The sequence below is a fragment of the Alexandromys fortis genome, unplaced genomic scaffold (genome assembly GCF_014885135.2).
Source record: "Alexandromys fortis isolate MF-2015 unplaced genomic scaffold, M_Fortis_MF-2015_v1.1 scaffold_157, whole genome shotgun sequence".
Classification (NCBI taxonomy): domain Eukaryota; kingdom Metazoa; phylum Chordata; class Mammalia; order Rodentia; family Cricetidae; genus Alexandromys; species Alexandromys fortis.
In genome coordinates, this window is record NW_026068041.1 from 2,092,599 (window position 1) to 2,110,644 (window position 18,046).

Sequence of the window (18,046 nt, forward strand, 5' to 3'; positions counted from 1 at the left end):
TATGCACATGCCATAGCACCTGCGTGGAGGTCAGAGGACTCTGTGTGGCGCATGCGTACACGCGCATGCGCACCTGCCACAGTACGCGTGTGGCGGTCGAAGGATCCCTTTCAGGAGCTGTTCCTCTCCTCTCACCTTGTGAGTCCCAGGGACTGAACTTAGGTATCATGAGGTTTTGTGGCAAACCTTTATCCTCCGAGCGATCTCACTGGCTCCATTAACACATTTTTTTTATAACATTAAAAACTTTCATACCATGAGTTCAGAGAATGGTTTTGAGTGAAAGCTTACAGAGTTTGCCGCCCGATTCTCCTAGACTCAGCCCCTTCTCAGAATACTCTGGCAAGGTTGGAATAGCTTCCTAAGCTGTGGACCCGTCGTCTTTCTCCTCAAAGGACTTGTGTTGTTCACTTGTGCGAGGAGGCTCCTTCTGGGATCCCAGACAAGTCACAGCTAACTTTACCCGATATCCAGGGCAGGGCTGTGGAGACAGGTCAACCAGCGCAGCCCTGACAGACTTGCGTTCAGCCCTCAGAACCCATGTAAAACGAGTCAGGTGGCGGCGCTGTGCGCTCGCCACACCAGCACTGCAGAGGATAGAGGCAAGTGAATCCCTGGCAGGCCAGGCTAGCCGACTTGGTGAGTTCTTGACCAACGAGAGAAACCCTGTCTCGAGAAACAAGGTGGACGGTGTTTGAAGAACAGCAGAGAACGTCCTCTGATCTCAACACACATTCCCACGCGTGCAAATAACATGCAAATGAAGAGCCCAGAAGGCAGAGGGGGACTCCGGGATTACAGATGACAGGGAACAGGGTCTCTGGGGCCCCAGCATCACTTGAAGGCAACAATGATTCCTCCAGACTGGGAGGAACCAAAACAACCTCTGTTGGGTGTTCAGGAATCCCCTGCTCCTCATGAAACTGAGACATTCTCACAGCCACACCGGTTTTGTGCTTGGCGTTTTATTTTCCAACAGCGAGATAAGCTGGGGAGGGGCCCTGCTGAGCACCATGCAGGCTGTTCTACTGTCTGGCCTCCCTCCCTCCCCTGGGTACCCTCTTACTACCTCCTGCTTTGCCACTTCCAACTGGGTGCCTATGAGTCACTGGAGTTCCTGGTCTCTTGGATGTCACCCCAAACATCTCCTGAGTTGTCTGAGGAAGGACTCTTGGCAAAGCAGAGTTGGAGCCACCAGGCTGGCACCATGATGGTCAGATGTCACCTGAGCCGTACTGTGTCCTGCCTGGCTTCACTGGGTCTTCCCTCGGCCCTCGGAGATGATATGCTCAGGGCTGGCACGCATGTACCACTCTACCCAGGAGCCATCATAGACAGGCACATCGGGTTTGCCACACAGGAAGGCCCCCAGGGCTATATGGCAGGCGGTGACACCGGAGCCACATGTGGCTACCAAGGGCTTCGACAGGTCTACATTCTTCTCCTGGAACAGGCGTCGGATCTCCTCTGGGCTCTTCTCTAGCCCCTCCTTGGTCAGGAATTCAGTGAACGGGATGTTTACCGAGCCAGGGATATGGCCAGGTTCGATGCCTGCACAGAGGAACGCATGGAAGGGCAGTATGAATGATGTCCAGTGTGGCTGGCATTTGTGGCATCAAGCCTCCCACCACAGCAGAACGTCAAATGTGTGTCCAATGTCTGATCTTATCCCAACCACCAGTGCTAGGTACCCGCACTACACAGACGGCCAAGCTAAGTAACATCCAAAGTTGATACACTCGGCTATTTGCTGGCGAGAGTTTGACTCCTGGAACTAGACTCCACCAGAACCTCCGCAGAAGACCACAGAAGACCCTGGGCTTCCTGACCGTGAACCTGTGGGCAGCAGAGCAATACACATGACCTCTGTCCAGTTATGGCCTGGGGCACCTGGGGGCCTAGAGGCGGAGTACAGGGCAGACAGGCAATAGCCAGATAGTTGCTAGCATGACAAAAATGCCCTAGAGCTATAGCATAGGAATAGCAGTCGCTGTCAAAACAGCTGACATGGCTGAACGCTTGCTTTGTGCAGGACAGTGCCCGGACTCCCCCCACCTCCGCCCCAGCAGCATCTTCTCCTTTAGTGCCACCCAAAGTCTATGGGAAAGAAGTAAGTGTTACCCTTACCCTAGGAGAAGAGGGCACACAGAGTAGCGTGCTCTAGCTAGCAGTGGGTGGTGATACCCACCCCAGGGCCTATGCAGCCAGGAAAGATGGAGCCTTCTCCCAGGATGAGCTGACGTCATCCGCTTAGGGGGTCCGACAGTGGGACTGAGAGCACAGAAGGCAGGAAGAACCCAGAAACCCTGGAATAGGCACAAAACATCATGGCCGCCAAGGCTCGGACAACGGGGAGGAATACCTCAGTGTGCCTGGGAGAAGACTTTGGGCTCTGGTCTGGCCATAGGGGAAATCAGATTTCATTCTTAGAAGAATTTGGTCTTGATGCTGGGGATGTGGCTCAGCTAGTAGAGGGGCGGCCTGGCATGCATGAAGACTTGGGTTTCACGCTCAGCACCTCAAAAACCAATTCTAGCAATTCTAGTGATTCTTACCCATAATCCTAGCACTTGGGGAGTGAAGACAGAAGGACCAGAAATTTAAGGTCATTCTAAGTTACACAGCAAGGCAACCTGGGCTACATGAGATTGTTAAAAAAAAAAAAAAGCAGTCTGATGGATGAGGACTCCAGCAAAGTCAGAGAAGTGTGGACTAAATAGGAGTGTTACTTTACCCCTGGCTCTGAAGTCCCAAGAGCTCCAATGTGCATTTTGTCTCTATCTTTCTTTCAGTCAGAAGTTACCAATGTCCCATTTTCACAGGAGGGCTTGAGACCCCCCCCCCCACTAAAATGGAACCTCACAACCGGGCCATCTGGATTCTGAAACGAGACTGTGAGAAACTTCTGCCTTGGTTTCCCTATACAAGGGACAGGTCTTTGTGCGAGCTGCTGGTCCACAAGAGTCTCTATCCTCAGAGGAGAGCAGGAGACAGCACTCCCGAGCTTCGAGAAGATTCGGTAGGCTGGCCATACTCAATGAAGTGGGCCTCCTAAAAGTCATGCCATGCAGCCTGGCCCACAGCCTTGTGAGGAGCAAGCTACCGAGTCAGGATGTTACAGATAAGTCAGGTCAGGGCTTCCTCAAACCTTCAGCTTTACCCAGCAAAACATGCACCCTGCCATGCTAGACTGAGGAGCCAATTGCAGGTGTACTTGGCCAGGTCTGGGGCTGTGGAGTAGAAATGGGGATGCTTTAAATACAGGCTAACCAACCTCCTGCCTGGCATCTGGGCCAGGTTAACTAGCCTGCTAGGTTCTCAGCACTCCCTCCCATCCCCAGGGAGTAATTGTGATGGCGGGACACCCTAAACACCCTTGAAGGAGCCTGAGCCGAGAGGTCCATGCTGATGATGCCACTCTCCACCTCGTGAGGGCAGTGTGAACACCTGAGCTGGACCATTTAGGTACGCTTGCTCTTTTACACCATGACATCACCGGTATGGCCCCTCCTACTTACTGCTCTCATCGTATACATTCAAAGGCCACCATCCAGAGGAGCTAGGCAACCTGCCAGGTTCTACACAGAAAGTACCAGCAGAGACAGGGCTCTGAACCCAAGCCTGTACCAGCAGCTGCCTTGTGCAGCTCTTCCCCTGGGGTTGAGTTTGGTGGCACTCTCACTAGGCTAGCCCACGGGAAATTGCTGTCTGAGTAGGTTCAAGACGGGTGGGGTACATCCACAGTCTCCGAGGCTTGGAGCACAGCACAGCAGTATGGTTCTGCAGGACTCCGGGTGGCAGGAGGCTCTGAAGTCACCAAACACCTCTGGGACATGGACTCAGGGCTAGGTATTGATTGTCATGCTGCACCGTGAGCCTGGGCACTTGAAAAGTACAGCGGAGAGGGCACAGGAGAGCTTCCAGGGCCGTGGTTGGCTCCTGCACCCTAGCAGGCTGGGGAGAAATGGTGGGGGAATCGCTGATTGCTCACTGTGGTTAAGTTATTCAAGGAGCCTGAATCCAGAGGGGGCTCTTTCCTGAGACCTCCGGCAGGGCAGCCAGACATTCCAGAGCTATTTCCCTCACCTGCACAATGGCAGTGCATGCATTGCTCCATAGTTGCAGGAGAGCTGGTGCCTGGACCCCCAGATTACCAAATCATATGAAATGACATCCTGTCATGTAATCTACACACACCTACCTATAACACTGAAAACATCTCTAGGTTCTCTCTCACCCCAGAGTTTTGAAACAGGGTCTCACTCTGTAGTCCAGGCTGATCTGGAAATCACTGTGTAGCCCAGGCTGGCCTCAAATTCGTCATCCACCTGCCTCAGCCTCCACATGTTGGGATTACAGCCACGAGCCACTGCAGCCATCTCTAGATTACTTCAATATCCATTTTATCTTAGCGTTTGTAAACGCTATGTAGCTACACTGTGTCGTGCAGTAATAACGACAGGGAAAGGAACAGCACACTCTCCATATAGACAAAAGAAAAATTGTTGTCTGAGGTTGTTTAAACCCAGGGATGTGGAGCCTTTAATCCCAGCACTCAGGAGGCAGAAGCAGGTGGATCGTAGTGAGTTCAAGGCCAGCCTGGTCTACAAAGTGAGTTCCAGGACAGCTAGCACTGTTACACAGAGAAACCCTGTCTCAAAAAAAAAAAAAAAAAAGGGGGGGGGGCAGGGACATGGTGTCTACAGGTACTGAAAGCTACAGGTACCTATCTCCTCAGAGTTTTAAGAGGCTCACACCAGCATGGCTATAGCCCTGTTTGCTTTGTGGGGTCCCTTCCCACACCACACAGGGCTTTTCCTGGAGAAGTCCAGGCCATAGGCTTAGCCCTCTCCTGAGGCACTAATCACTCAATCTGGGTGACACAACTTCTTCCCCTCTCAGAATTTCTTAGCAACCCTGGTGGCAGTTGGAGACATCCTGCTTCCCCATCAACTCCTGAGCTGCAGTCCAGACCTCATCAGGACCAAGCTTGGGTCCTTCCTAAACTGGGTGGGGGCTTCTTCCTACTAGTGGCCACCCACAAGCATGCCACGACTGTTATCTGGGCTGTCACTCTCCTACGGGGCGCCCTGAATTCTCAAGGTGGTCAGCCTTTGCCCAGAGTTCCAAAACTGTGAGGTAATGTGGTGGCCTCCACTCTAAGAAGGAAACAAGAGGCTCAGGGTGAGGCGCCCAGCAACTAACCCTTCTCCCCAACTTTGTATGCTTTGAAAGGCCAGCACAAGGCTAGGCAGTGTAGGGTCGCACATCAGCCTGTCCCCATGCCCTGCTCCGCCGTTTCCCCCAGAGTGTTACCATCTCGGGGTTCTGGCTCGGTGCCCCGGAACCGGCCAGCTGCGCGGGCGTCCACCACCTGAAAGCGCCGGGCCTCCAGGTTCTCCAGGATGTCCTCGTGAGTCTTGATGAAGGAGGGATCTAGTTGTGCATGGAACTCCGCGGGCTCTGGGTGACTCTTGCCAGAGCTGATTGGCAGGTTCTGGCTCAGCCAGTGGCGGAAGCCGCCGTCCAGCAGCGACACGGAGCGGTGGCCGAAGACGCGGAACATCCACCAGACCCGCGGAGCAGAGTAGAGGCCCTGGTCGCTGCCATCGTAGATCACGACGTGCGTGGTGGAGCCCACGCCCAGGCTTCCCGCGTAGTCTGCGAAGTGCGCGGCGCTAGGCAGCATGTGATCGTACGGCGACGTTTGGTCGCTGCAATGATCGATGTCAAAGAAGGAGGCGCCGGGGATGTGGCGCTCCTCGAACTCGAGTCGCGCGTTGCGGCCCAGTTTGGGCAGGTACCAGGATGCGTCCAGTAACTTCAGCGACTGAGAGGCGCGCGGGGACTTCAGAGCCTCTGCCACCCACTGAGCAGACACGAACGCTCGGAAAAGCTGCGGGGCGGCCATGGCCTCCGAGATGCTCGAATTGTGGGCCTGCAAGACAGGGGAGATAACAGAATCGAGAGACTGGCCTGCTGTCAGGGGCATGTGTGCTAATCGGCGGAGGTGGAGCCTCAGCACCGGCAGAGCAGAGTCCAGGAATGCAGAAAGTTGAAGTCAGGATTAGGCTTTATCACTCAGTGACTACCCTGTCAAACCTTTAATAACACACAGCTTTAAATGACGTTATGACCATGGGGTGCCAGGGAAAGGTGGTGTGCACCCCTCACTCTCTATTCCTAGCCCAGCATGCAGGGTGGGGAGGGTAGGGCCAGGGGCGGGTCCAATTGGCCTTTAAGTAAAGCAAACAAGACCGAAGTTTCAGCTAAGATGTAGCCCAGCTTCACAGCCAATCAAATTCACTCATTCGTTGAGCGGTGCTGGGAGTCCAATAGGAACAATAACCAGAACTCACCCTTAGCCCAGTGCCATTTAATCCGCAGATATTACAACACTTGACACAGCAGCCTCTCCCCAAACTGTTGGAGGATCAGTGTTAAGAATTCCGGTACTGTCACCTTTTTCTGAAAGCCACTGAGGCTCCTAGCTGAGCTTTGTGTCACCTGGTGTGGCAGTTGTACCTTCTATAATATCGGTACTCAGGAGACTGAGGTAGGAGGACTAGAGTTCAGGGCCAACCTAGTCTACATAGTAAGTTCCAGACCAACCTGGGCTACTCAGCAAGACTATCTCAAAAAGCAGAACAAAAAAGTAAAAGACAAACAACAGAAATCAGTTCACTCATGGGGGCAGGGGAGGGAGGTTTGGATCACTAGCCTAGACCCTATGCTGGGGGCATCGAGGACCCTTTGCTTTGGTAGCCCCAGAGCAGCTCAGACAACGATGCAAGTGAGGGATTCTGGAATGGAGTGTGAGCTGTGAGCACCAGGGAGTCTCCACCTCAGCCTCGCTGGAGGGAGAGGACAGAAGGACTTCCTGGAGGAAGCAGAGGCACATTTTGACTTAGGGATCGGCATAAGGAGGTAGACAAGGACTCTCGCTAAGGACCGATACCAGTGTTTGGGATGCAACTAGATATGTTAGTAGGGGTGCAGGAGGGCAAGGAGGCCAAGGCTGGTAGAACAATCCCCCTGTGAATAGCCGCTCCTTTACCCCCATCATTCTTGGGAAATTTCCTCCCCAACTCTGGTTTGGAAGTCAGAGAGCCCTCCAAAGTAGGCACAGATGCCTACAAGCTGTTCGTGTGGGTGCTCTTGGGTCATGGGTCTTCTACTGGAGCTGTGTGTGTATGTGTGTGTTGTGCAGGAAAGAGGACATTCTCAGAGGTCGGATGGGTTCGCAGACAACAGTCATTTTATTTTATTTCATTTTTGAGATGGGGTCTTTCTATGGCCTGGGACTCACCTTGGCTGGCTGGTCACCGAGTCCCAGGACTCTACCTGTCTCACCTTCCCCAGTGCTGGGATTACAGGCATGCAACATGCCTTGTGCTGTTTATACAGGCTCTGGGGCCTTGTACTTGTAAGGCAAGCACTTAATCTACCGGAGCTATCTTCCCAGCACTGTGCCTGCCCTCTCCAGGGTCTCACTCTGTATCCTAAACTCTGTATCTTGGAACTCGAAATCATCCCCCTCCTGCCTCAGTTTCCAGAGAAGGGAAATTGCAAGCATACACCACCATGCCAGACTCCAAAATCCACCTCTTGATGAGATTTTAAAATGAGTATAGAAGCCGGATGGTGGTGGCACATGCCTTTAATCCCAGCACTCAGGAGGCAGAGGTAGGCAGATCTTTGTGAGTTCATCACTTAGGGCAGTGGAGTGGCAACCTGTTATTTCTTCCTTTACTCTCACAAGTGGCTCTTGGATCTACAGCTGCAGATTGATTCTTAAACCTTCCAGGGACTGGGACTTTAGAGGTCTGAGGTCATATGACCCTGCCTCCCTGTTTGATTGACAGTTCTCACAAAGGACCCCAGGTGGCAAAAAGAGGGTCAGAGAGGCTAGGCTAATGGGTGTCCCTGAGGGGCAGAAATCAGAGAGACTTGGTTCCTTTGTGCTGGGTGGGCCAGAATTCCTACAAAGGGCTGCGCCAGGCCATCCTAGGGTTAGTGTCAATCTATAGAACACACCATGAAGGGGACTCAGACAATCTAAAATGAAGGGTCCATTTTTTCCATTTCTTATGCTCAAGGAGACTTTCTGGGTCAGCTTTCAGTGGTCTGTTCCATCCATCCACACTCGTCTTACAATCCTCTCTAATTCTGGGGTTAAGACATGTACCACCTGGTTTCTATGACAAATTAATATGGCTACTGGGATTTAAAGAAGTGTGTTATTGCAGCCTGGTCTGTAAGGCTAATCTGTAAGGCTGGCCAGTGTGGCTGTTTTACTCTCTGAACTTCAGGCAAGCTTTATTTGTTAAAATAAAAATGAAATGCCACTACACTAGAGCATCTCCCCACCTGGACCCTCCTGGCAATTCTCTTCTCCACTGTCAAGCTCAAGCAAGGCTCAGGGGATGCTGGGAAAATGCTAAGCAGTTTTTCAAATATTTGCAATACACACTGTGACAGTATTTCAGGGCAGGATCAGTGTTCAAAAAAGGGGGGAGGGGAGTCCAAGAAAGCATTCAAGGGGAACAGAAAAGCCTATTGAAGTGTTGTCCAGCCATTTTGCAAGAGCCATGCTCTATTTCCAGATATTTTGCCAATTGGCATTTATATAAATTTATAACGAAGTGGTAAACATTGAAGCCCAAGGCAATTAATAAAAAAGCATAAAGCTCCAAGGACAAGCAGGTAAACCAAGGTAGCTCCCACCACTGTGGGCTTCAAGTCTGAACTTAGTCACTACTCCACCAGGCGACCTGGCACCTCCTGAATCTACCTGTTTCTCCTGTTGGGAGAAGTTTCAGCCCTGTCCCGCAGGATCATTAAGGGCGTGCCACCACAGGCGGGCCCGGGAAAAGTTTAATTTCATTCGACTGTGTTCTGCTACTTTCTCCTCTTAGGGGACACTGGATCTTCTCACCACAGCCCCTCTGAATGGTTTTGTTGGTTCTCTCGAACGTTCCTACTTTCTCAGGACGCCCCAGGTCATCCCATCCCAAACCCCCGCCAGCCACTGCTACCCACTGGCTCTTACCCCGCCCCAGTTTACAGGCGGTCACAAGCAGCCGTGGATAGCCCCCCTTAAGGCAAATTAGGGGCGCCCTGGAAACTCTTCTCTCAGAGACTGTGTTCCCTCCTCCATTCCCGCATGGTACCACGCTATGCACCCCCGAAAAGCACCCTCCCTCATAGAAAAGCAAATAGGACGCGTTGGGCAGCAGATACTAGGGTTCCGAGCTCCCGGATTCCCAACTCCGCCATGTCACCCCCTCCCCGCGCCCTCAGAGATCCCCCTCCTTCCGCCACCAACCTGCCACCAGCCAAAGGGAGGAGACTTGGGCACGGCCCACTGCCTTAGCCACTCTGAGCCTCTGCTGGCTGCACCTTCCATTCCCCCAGGCTGCGGGGGACGCACGCGCCATGCAGCCGAGTTGTGCACTGCCCCAGTGTCATCCCGAACCTCCAATAGTCACTATGGCTGTGAAAAGTTTATACCAGGAGGGTCAAGCAGAGTCCCAGTGCGAGGGCACAAAGGCTGCTCGAAGTCCCAACTGTCTGCACGATAAGTCCTCCCTCATGGGAGCGGCGTAATGGTTCAGGCCACTTGTGACACTCCCGGCTCTGGGTTTAAACCAGCCAGCTTCTTCGGAGCGCAAGAGCGAGTTTCTGCGCAGCTTCCAGGGCGAGTGAATGCAGCGGTCCGCCCAGGATGGGGCCGCCAGCTGGGCCACTTATGGCCCAGGGGAGGGTACTGGTAAAGAAAGCAGGGCAGGGTGCTTGGAACCTCTTCACCGGACTTGGGCGTTTTAGAAGCCAGAGAACTCAGGCTGCTGTGAACAGAAACAGAATGGCTGACGAGTGGTCAGTTCGCTCTGGAGAAGGTCTCGAACTCCAAGGGCCATCTTCCCTACCTATTTATTACCTGTGTTCTCCCAATTCTTGCAGACAGGGTCCTGAGCCAACCCCTCCTAGCAGCTGTTGCCGTAGGAGCGCGCAGAAGCTCTTGGCCACGCCCACCAGCTCTTCTTGGGACGGGACTGGGAGGGCGCTGGGACAGTGGGAGGGGCGGAGCAGGCTTTTCCTAGGGAAAGTGCAACCCTATCCCACAAACGCCCTAGTCTAGCTCTGGGTGTAGTTACCATTGCACGCTGGGAAAGTGTTGTGGGGACAACAGCTCCGCCTCCCGGGCTCCGCCCACCGCACTCAGTTCTCTCCAAGCCTCTTTCCCAGTTCCCACTCGCGCCAGGTGACACTCAGAGCTGACACTATGGTTCATCAAGTGCTCTATCGGGCGCTGGTCTCCACCAAGTGGCTGGCTGAGTCCATTAGGTCTGGCAGCCTGGGGCCCGGCCTTCGGGTGCTGGACGCGTCATGGTACTCTCCCGGGACCCGCCAGGCCCGCAAAGAGTATCAAGAACGCCACGTGCCTGGTGCGTCCTTCTTTGATATAGAGGAATGCAGGGACACGGCTTCGCCTTATGAGATGATGCTGCCCAGTGAGGCCCACTTTGGGGACTACGTGGGAAGGCTGGGAATCAGCAACGACACACACGTGGTGGTGTACGATGGAGACGACCTGGGCAGCTTCTATGCACCCAGAGTATGGTGGATGTTCCGTGTGTTTGGCCACCGCACGGTATCAGTGCTCAATGGTGGTTTCCGGAACTGGCTGAAGGAGGGCCACCCGGTGACATCTGAGCCCTCACGGCCAGAGCCAGCTGTTTTCAAAGCCACACTGGACCGCTCCCTGCTCAAGACCTATGAGCAGGTCCTGGAGAACCTCCAGTCTAAAAGGTTCCAGCTGGTGGACTCTCGGGCCCAAGGACGGTACCTGGGTACAGAACCGGAGCCCGATATAGTAGGTAGGTGCCCCTGTGGCCTTTGGGGAGGATTATCAATAAGAGGATGGGGAATCAGAATAGCTGGGACCCCCAACCCCACCATGTAGACTTGTCTTTCTATCTGCAAAATGGAAGGGGACAGCCAACCTTGAAGGCTTTTACAGCTCTGATGTGTGAGAGCCCAGTGTGCCCATAGCCCCGTGCTAACAAGCTACCTGCATCAGTAGAGGTGACTGGTGGCCTGTCCACTCCTGTCCACTTCTAGGAACCAACTCTCCCACATGCACCACATGTACCAAAGGACATCCTACCCACAGCAAACATTTGTAGGACGGTACAGAAGTCTACAAATACATGCACACCCTCTAGATCTCAGAAACCCTTTCAAACACCAACAGAAACCTTCCCTGAGCTCCTCTGGTACCCTGACTAATGTTTTGAAAGCAGTTTTGTTAATACCTCAACAAGCAGCTGCAGCCCATCTGTGGAGCTGTTACAACAGCTCCTAGCGTGTGCCAGGGATACTGTTATGGTGAAATACCCCTAACTTGGGCGGGAAGACAAGCTGCCAGGATATTGCTACTTGGTCAGTTAAATGGCAGAGCGGAATTGAACCCAGTACTAATTTGTTTGAAACCAGGGCTCTAAACCCAGACATAAACCCATTCAGTCCCACCACCACTTTGCAGGGTTCAGGGGAGCCTCTTGTGCCAGGTATTCCCAGAGAGATGGCCCTTGGATCCCCCTTTTGTGTGAGTGTGGGGGGAGGGAGGGCTGAAGGAGTCTGCACAGCTCAGAAGACCGAAAAAGCCTCAGAAAAGGAAATGCTGGTTTCTAGAGGCTTCTAAGCATAGGCAACTGCCAGCTCTTGCTTTTCCGAGCTTAGGACAGGTAGCCGGCAACCTCTTCTTTTCTTAGTCCTGCAGGACATAACTTAACTCGGGGTAACATTTTGCCTAACTTGTTGCAAAATGTCTCTTCCTTTCTGCCAGCTGAAGTCTGCAACACTGTTTTTACAGTCTTAATACTAAACCTTCACCCACTGGACAGAGGGAGGCTGAGGCACACAGGCAGGAGCAGGTCAAGGCCACATATCCAGTTCTGGCCAGAGCTCCTCAGTCCTGCTCTCTTTAGGCCTTTGATATCCCCGCCTGCTTTGCTCTGGGAAAAAGGTCAGGAGAGAAAGATTCATGCTCATTCAATCTTTTCCGGAGACCCCTGGACATGGAATGCCTGCAGCCCCTCCTAGTCTTGACTCACAGAGTTTTTTCTTTTCTTTCTTTTTTGGAACTTGTGCTGGGGGAAGAGAAGGGGAAGCTGGCTGTGGAGCTTTCCCAGCAGGCTGAGAAGCAAGCTGATAAATGAGTGCCACAGGACCCAAGTGTAACGTTCCCACTGTTTTGTAGATGAGGAAAACCAAGGCTTGGAGAGGGGAGATGGCCCGGTTGAACTCTACAGAGCCTCTGTTCTCCATCACTTCCTATCTCTTCTGATTTCCCTGGAGCGCCAGGGAGCCTGGGTTCTCATTCCAACTCGAGCGCTCTGATGTGGAGGGTACTCAGCCCGGCTTGACCTTACATTTCGCAATCATAAACAAGCAGAGGTCCCCAGCCCTGCCACATGCACATGCCTTTTGTTCCACGTGGCAAGCCGGTGAAGGGGCTCTTTGGAGGGGAAGGTACGGAGCAAAGTCCAGGGGCATCTAGACAAGAAGAGAATGGGCCACTTGCCCCATTCTGTTAGAGGGTTTGCTGGACACAAGTATACACTGCCAAGGTCATGGTCTGCTGCTTGAGATGGGTTCAGTGAGTTTCCCGTGGGTTCAGAAGTCCAGGTATAAAACACGGGGGTTGGGGAAGCCTTGACTCTGAGTGTTCCCGAAGGGAATGAAACAAAACAAGTAGTAGGTGCGGGTATGGGTGTGGATGAGGAGGGGGAGGTGTTGGTCCACACTAAGCATTTTGGTTTGTAGTCTCCAGGATGCAGTCACTTCTGGCATCCTCAGTAGGCTTGCTGAGGGCCTGGCCCCACTCCACTCAGGGTTAACAGGCACCAAAGTGAGGCTTGTCTGCGGTTGTTGTGGAGGGTGGGGTGAGCCTGAGCAAACACAAGAAGGGGCAGGGAGAGCGAAGAAAGGTCCAAACAGGTTTTCCTGGCCTCTAACAACCATGCCTATCTGTGGCCTATGGGATCGTAATGTGCCTACTGACTTCAGTCTCCTCAGCCAAAGCTGGAACACAAATTCCTAGACTTTTAGGCAACTGAGGAACACAAGAAGTTACCTCAGTAATTCCTCTGCCTCAGCCTTCCTTTCTAGGGGAGCTCAGAGTAACTAAAAAAAAAACATAGGTGTTGGAGTCCTACTTGAATTCATGTGCTTCTGCTGTGTGTCCCTGGGGGAGTTATTGCCTCTCTCTGAACCTTTGACTCTCATTAGAGCCAGGAGGAAAGTCTCTTCAGCTTTGTGAGGAATGAGGGAGATACAGTTCTGTGGAGAACCCGCTTTGGGGGCGCTGGTTGCCAGAAGCTGCCTGAACACTGGCAGACTCGCTGTGGGGAGGGGAGGCTGCAAGCATGCCACTGAACAGGGGTGAGAGATGACAGGCGGTCTGCTTCTTGCTGTAGGCCCCTTCCTCCCGTTGGCAGTGTTCCAGAGTTCTCTGGCCCCGCCCGTGGGTTCCCTGGACTGTGGCTTCTGTGCCTTTAAAGTCCCCAGGCAGAGGCTGGAGAGAGGGCTCAGTGAGTAAAGTCCTTGCCTTGGGAGTGTAAGGACCTGGGTAAGATCCCCTGAGCCCACCTTGGTGACTCTGCTTGCCCTAGCACTGGGGAGGCAGAGACAGACAGATCTCTGGAGCTCACTTCATCTGGCCTCGCTAAAACAGTAAATTCCAGGGGGATGGGCCAATGGGGAACATTAGCCTGGGTGGTCCTCTCACCTCCATACACAGTTCACAGGGATGCACTCCTTAAGCTGCCCCTGCAAAGCAAAGCAAAGCAAAGCAAAACAAAACAACAAAACCCCAAATGGGTCCTGAGCCTTTCTGGCAGAGGTAGCCACTGCTACCTCCTCAGGCTGGGAGCCAAGGCTTCCCAGCATCCCTGGCTTCATTCTTACTCAGACAAGGCCCCCTTTATAGACTCAAGAAAACAATAAAGTTGGCATGTCACGGACAAGAAGAAAAGAGCACTCAGAGGCCCGAGTGCAAATACTCTTGCTCCCCAGTGACTGTGGGAAACTACTGTAACCTGACCGTTGATGTCCATAGGCCAACTGCTCCTCACTGACAGGGTTACACACAGCTGGTTTCAGGTCACAGCGGGAAGACATCTCTAGAGGTCACTGCCCTTTGTGAGCAGGGACATGTGTTCAGTCAGAGGACTGTTTGGGCTAGTGATTCTAGAATCTTCTTTGGGATGAGAGGATTCCCACATTGTTTCATTGACCAACATGTACACACAGTGCTCAGAGTTCACTGGAGCCTTTTACGTCCAGGAGTGAGACTGAGGCCTAGGGGGCAAGCCTTCCTGTCTGTCTGATACTGCTCAGTGCTGGGATGTGACTTTGTCATAGCAATCAAAGCCCTGTCCTCCGCTTCCTACCATGCTGTCTCTGTCTTGCCCCGTGGTCTAAGTTTAAAGGTGGTGGGGATTTGGGGAACCTGAAGAGATGGAGGCAGTTCTAGCATGGGCCTTACTCTCAGTGTTGTCTGTGGAGGGGTGCAGGGTGCACAGGGAAGAGAGATATGGCCGGGCATGCAGGGACTGATAAGGCATGGGTCCTTTGGGTGCTAACAGCCAGTGGCCCATCTTTGTTTGCAAGATCGCCTTCCCCTTTTATTGGTTTGGTGTTTTGCAAACAAGGTTTCACTCTATAGCCCAGACTGATCTATAACTCACTATATAGACCAGACTAGCTTCAAACTACTGATCCTCCTGCCTCAGCCTTCAGCATGCAGTGATTGCAGATATGTGTTACTGTGCATACCCACCACTCATGCTGGTTGTGTTCTAGAACAGACCCTGGCCTGCCCCTCCTCTGCCCTGCTCTCTCTGTAGCTCCTGAGGTGTGTGGAGGGGATGGCACAACCCCTGCACCTAGGGGAAGCACAGCACTGGGAGCCACAGCATGGGGCAGGCATCATTAGGGTTCAATATTGGCCTTTTTTGTTTGTTTGTTTTTTTAAACAGGGTTTCTCTGTGTAACAGTCCTGGCTGTCCTGGAACTTGCTCTGTAGACCAGGTTGGCCTCAAATGTATAGAGATCCCCCTGCCTCTATCTCTGTCTCCCGAGATTAAATGTGTGCACCACCACACCCGGCTCAATATTTGTCTTTGTTCATTTATCCTCACCCAGGGGCATTCACTCCCTAGAGAGAAACTGAGGTGCAGAGAGGCAACAGTACTTACTTAAAGTCACCAGAGTAGTAAGTGGTAGAGCTAGGTTCTGAACGCGTATCTGGTACCAGAGTCCTTCTCTTTTCACAACTACGTGCCTCACAGCAGCACCGTGGCCCTTAGCCTGCCCGTTTTTCTTTGTGTCTTTAGCTGAGTCATTTTATGTCAGGGCACCTCAGCGTTTTTACCTGTGAAATAGCTTTACAGGCGGATTTATTTACTTACTCACAAAGCCAGTCAGCTTCCCTACTCCTGCAAACGGTTGCCCAGGAGGGCCAGACAGTTTTTACCACCACATCCTTGGCAGTTAGCACAGTGTGTAGCTTCTATGTGAGTTCATCCCTCCTGCTCTACCTAGTAATCGCAGGAGACAGGTGTGTACTACCGAGCTCATTTCACAGGTGAGAAAACCTGAGGTGTAGAGAGCAGAGGCAATTTGCATAAGTTAGGGGAAAAGTTAGAAAAAGGGCCTGCAGTGCATGCAGATGTAGGGCCTGCGGTGCATGCGGATGAAGGGCCTGCAATGCATGTGGATGTAAGGCCTGTGGTGCATGTGGATGTAGGGCCTGCAATGCATGTGGGTGTAGGGCCTGTGGTGCGTGCGGATGTAGGGCCTGTGGTGCGTGCGGATGTAGCACCTGCGGTGCATGCGGATGTAGCACCTGCGGTGCATGTGGATGCCCTCTCACGCAGAGATGGCTTGGGACAGCCATCAAGATAGGTCGCGGGGCAGGGTCTGCAGTCCTGGCTCTTACAGCTTGAGTGTTGAAAACCAGCAGAACAGGCAAGAAACTGAGTTGCTAAGAGAGCAAAGACATCACTTTTATTGGTGTGGCCCCAGGTCCTCTACTTCCCATTCCCACGCCTCCCCTAACTCATGTCTTCTATTTCTACTTAAGGACTGGATTCAGGTCACATCCGTGGCTCAGTCAACATGCCCTTCATGAACTTCCTGACTAAAGACGGCTTTGAGAAGAGCCCAGAGGAGCTGCGGGCCATTTTCCAGGACAAAAAAGTGGACCTCTCCCAGCCCCTCATCGCCACATGTCGCAAGGGCGTCACGGCCTGCCATGTTGCCCTGGCTGCCTATCTTTGTGGCAAGCCCGATGTGGCTGTTTATGATGGCTCCTGGTCGGAGTGGTTCCGCAGGGCACCCCCGGAGACCCGTGTGTCCCAGGGGAAGAGTGGGAAAGCCTGAGTGTGCGCAGCCCCCTTTTCTGCACACCAAATTCGCCAGTGAGGCCAGTGTGACCTGCCCGGGGTTCACACCTCTTAGGCAATGGAGATCGATGGGTTTTAGAATTGCTGTGAGTGCCTTCCTCCCCTCACACTGGAATAAAGCGCCTTTTCTCAGACGTATGTCTGCGCCCTGGCCCTGGGTTCCACCCCCCTCCGTCGACCTTCAGCCAAGATGGCCATGCAGAGGACACTGTTGCCGTCCTTGGTCTTGGCTAAGGCAACTGGTTCTGAGGAGATTGTCACATAACACTGGGGGATGGTCTGTCATAGAGGAAGTGATGTGTTTTGAGGCAGACTTTTCCTAAGAAGACATGATACACACACACACATCTATTCATTCCAAAAAGGGAACCTACGACATACTAAAGTAACAACTGCGCTGATGTCCAACTTGGACAAGTTTTTATTTGGGTTACTCACAGGAGTGGGGCTGAGGGGTTACTTAGAAAGGGATAACTCAGAAGCAGCTGCATCACCAAAGCTCACCCCAACATAGATGACAACTCACAGGAGCTGCGGCCCTGGGGCTGTCTCTGCACAGCTTGCAGACAGCTCCGCAGGCTAAGAAAGTCTGCAGCTCTGCTGCTGCGGGTGACCTCCCCCAGCACTCTGGCTCTTTGTTACATTGCTGGAGAGGAGACTCAGGAATCTTTTCAAGTTCTTGCTATTACAAACATGTGTTTTCTATTTACCTCTGGACCCCCCCCCCCCCCCCCCCCCCCCCCCCCCCGCCATGCCACTCCTGGAGGGAATGTTTCAATTCTGAAGAGATTGTCACATAACACTTGGGGATGTTCTGTCATAGAGGATGCTGGCACCTATCTGAGGGGACGTACAAAGGAGAATGAGGAAGACAGAGAGATGAAGCCAAGACTGGCCCAGTACTGAGCCCTCTCTGTAGGCCCCACTCCCTGAGAGTGAGGACAGAGAGAAATTAGCCTTCCAGAGACCGCAAAGACGCGCCACAGGCTTGCCACCTGCTCCAAATCGAGCAAAAGCAAAGAAGCCCTGGTCTTGACTCCCTTGTTGGCCCCTAGTAGAACCTCTGGGGATGGTGGAAGGGTGGGGGACAGCTCCATTGAGGGGCTCTGCAAGCTTGGCCAGTAGTAGCAGGCAGCCACTATAGGTAGTTTCCTGAAGACACAGAAGGACCATTGCTGACAAATCGTGAGTTTTCCAAAAGCTAACTTTGAGGTTGCTAGGTGAAATCCAGGTGCCATCGACTGGAGAGCTGGCTCTTTCCTGCCCAGCCCTTCAGAGTGAAAGAGGGGTCCTGGAGAGCCAGGACTGTGTTTGTTGGGGAGGAAGCGCCCAAGAGCAGTAGGGGAGGAGCTCTGAGGCTGCAGGCTGGGCCTCATCTCTGTCACCTTCCCCTTCCCATGCCAGTTCCCCCTCTCAGAACTTGGATGGGCCCAAGCATCCTTGGGGGTGAAGGACAAGTGACCCTCTCCTGCTCCTCCCACCCCAACTGCTCAGTCAGTGCAATGTTAAAGCAGCTGTCATCAGTGTTGGAAGTGAGCAGGAGTCCGGCAACAGGCCCCGAAGGCGTCTGG

The 18,046-nt window shown here is 53.0% G+C and overlaps 2 protein-coding genes across 2 annotated transcripts; one reads left to right on the plus strand and one right to left on the minus strand.

The window, feature by feature from the left end:
• Positions 1-945: 945 nt before the first annotated feature.
• On the minus strand, positions 946-9,463 carry Mpst (mercaptopyruvate sulfurtransferase). Its single transcript, XM_050165655.1, has 3 exons — positions 9,329-9,463; positions 5,317-5,938; positions 946-1,551 (listed from the first exon to the last, which is right to left on the minus strand). The coding sequence occupies exons 1-3, from the start codon at positions 9,407-9,409 to the stop codon at positions 1,253-1,255; spliced, it is 1,002 nt and encodes a 333-aa protein (XP_050021612.1). The 5' UTR covers positions 9,410-9,463; the 3' UTR covers positions 946-1,252.
• Positions 9,464-10,067: 604 nt separating this feature from the next.
• On the plus strand, positions 10,068-16,609 carry Tst (thiosulfate sulfurtransferase). The gene is made up of 2 exons (XM_050165656.1): positions 10,068-10,880; positions 16,154-16,609. The coding sequence occupies exons 1-2, from the start codon at positions 10,286-10,288 to the stop codon at positions 16,450-16,452; spliced, it is 894 nt and encodes a 297-aa protein (XP_050021613.1). The 5' UTR covers positions 10,068-10,285; the 3' UTR covers positions 16,453-16,609.
• The last annotated feature ends 1,437 nt before the right edge of the window (positions 16,610-18,046 follow it).

Bases quoted from the DNA above. Each gene is read 5' to 3' on its own strand.
- Tst (XM_050165656.1), top strand. From the start codon at position 10,286: ATGGTTCATCAAGTGCTCTATCGGGCGCTGGTCTCCACCAAGTGGCTG. The intron at 10,881-16,153 runs GTAGGTGCCCCT...TTTCTACTTAAG, and splicing joins ACCGGAGCCCGATATAGTAG to GACTGGATTCAGGTCACATC.
- Mpst (XM_050165655.1), bottom strand. From the start codon at position 9,409: ATGGAAGGTGCAGCCAGCAGAGGCTCAGAGTGGCTAAGGCAGTGGGCC. The intron at 5,939-9,328 runs GTTGGTGGCGGA...CCTGTCTTGCAG, and splicing joins CTCCCTTTGGCTGGTGGCAG to GCCCACAATTCGAGCATCTC. The intron at 1,552-5,316 runs GTAACACTCTGG...TCCTCTGTGCAG, and splicing joins CGAGCCAGAACCCCGAGATG to GCATCGAACCTGGCCATATC.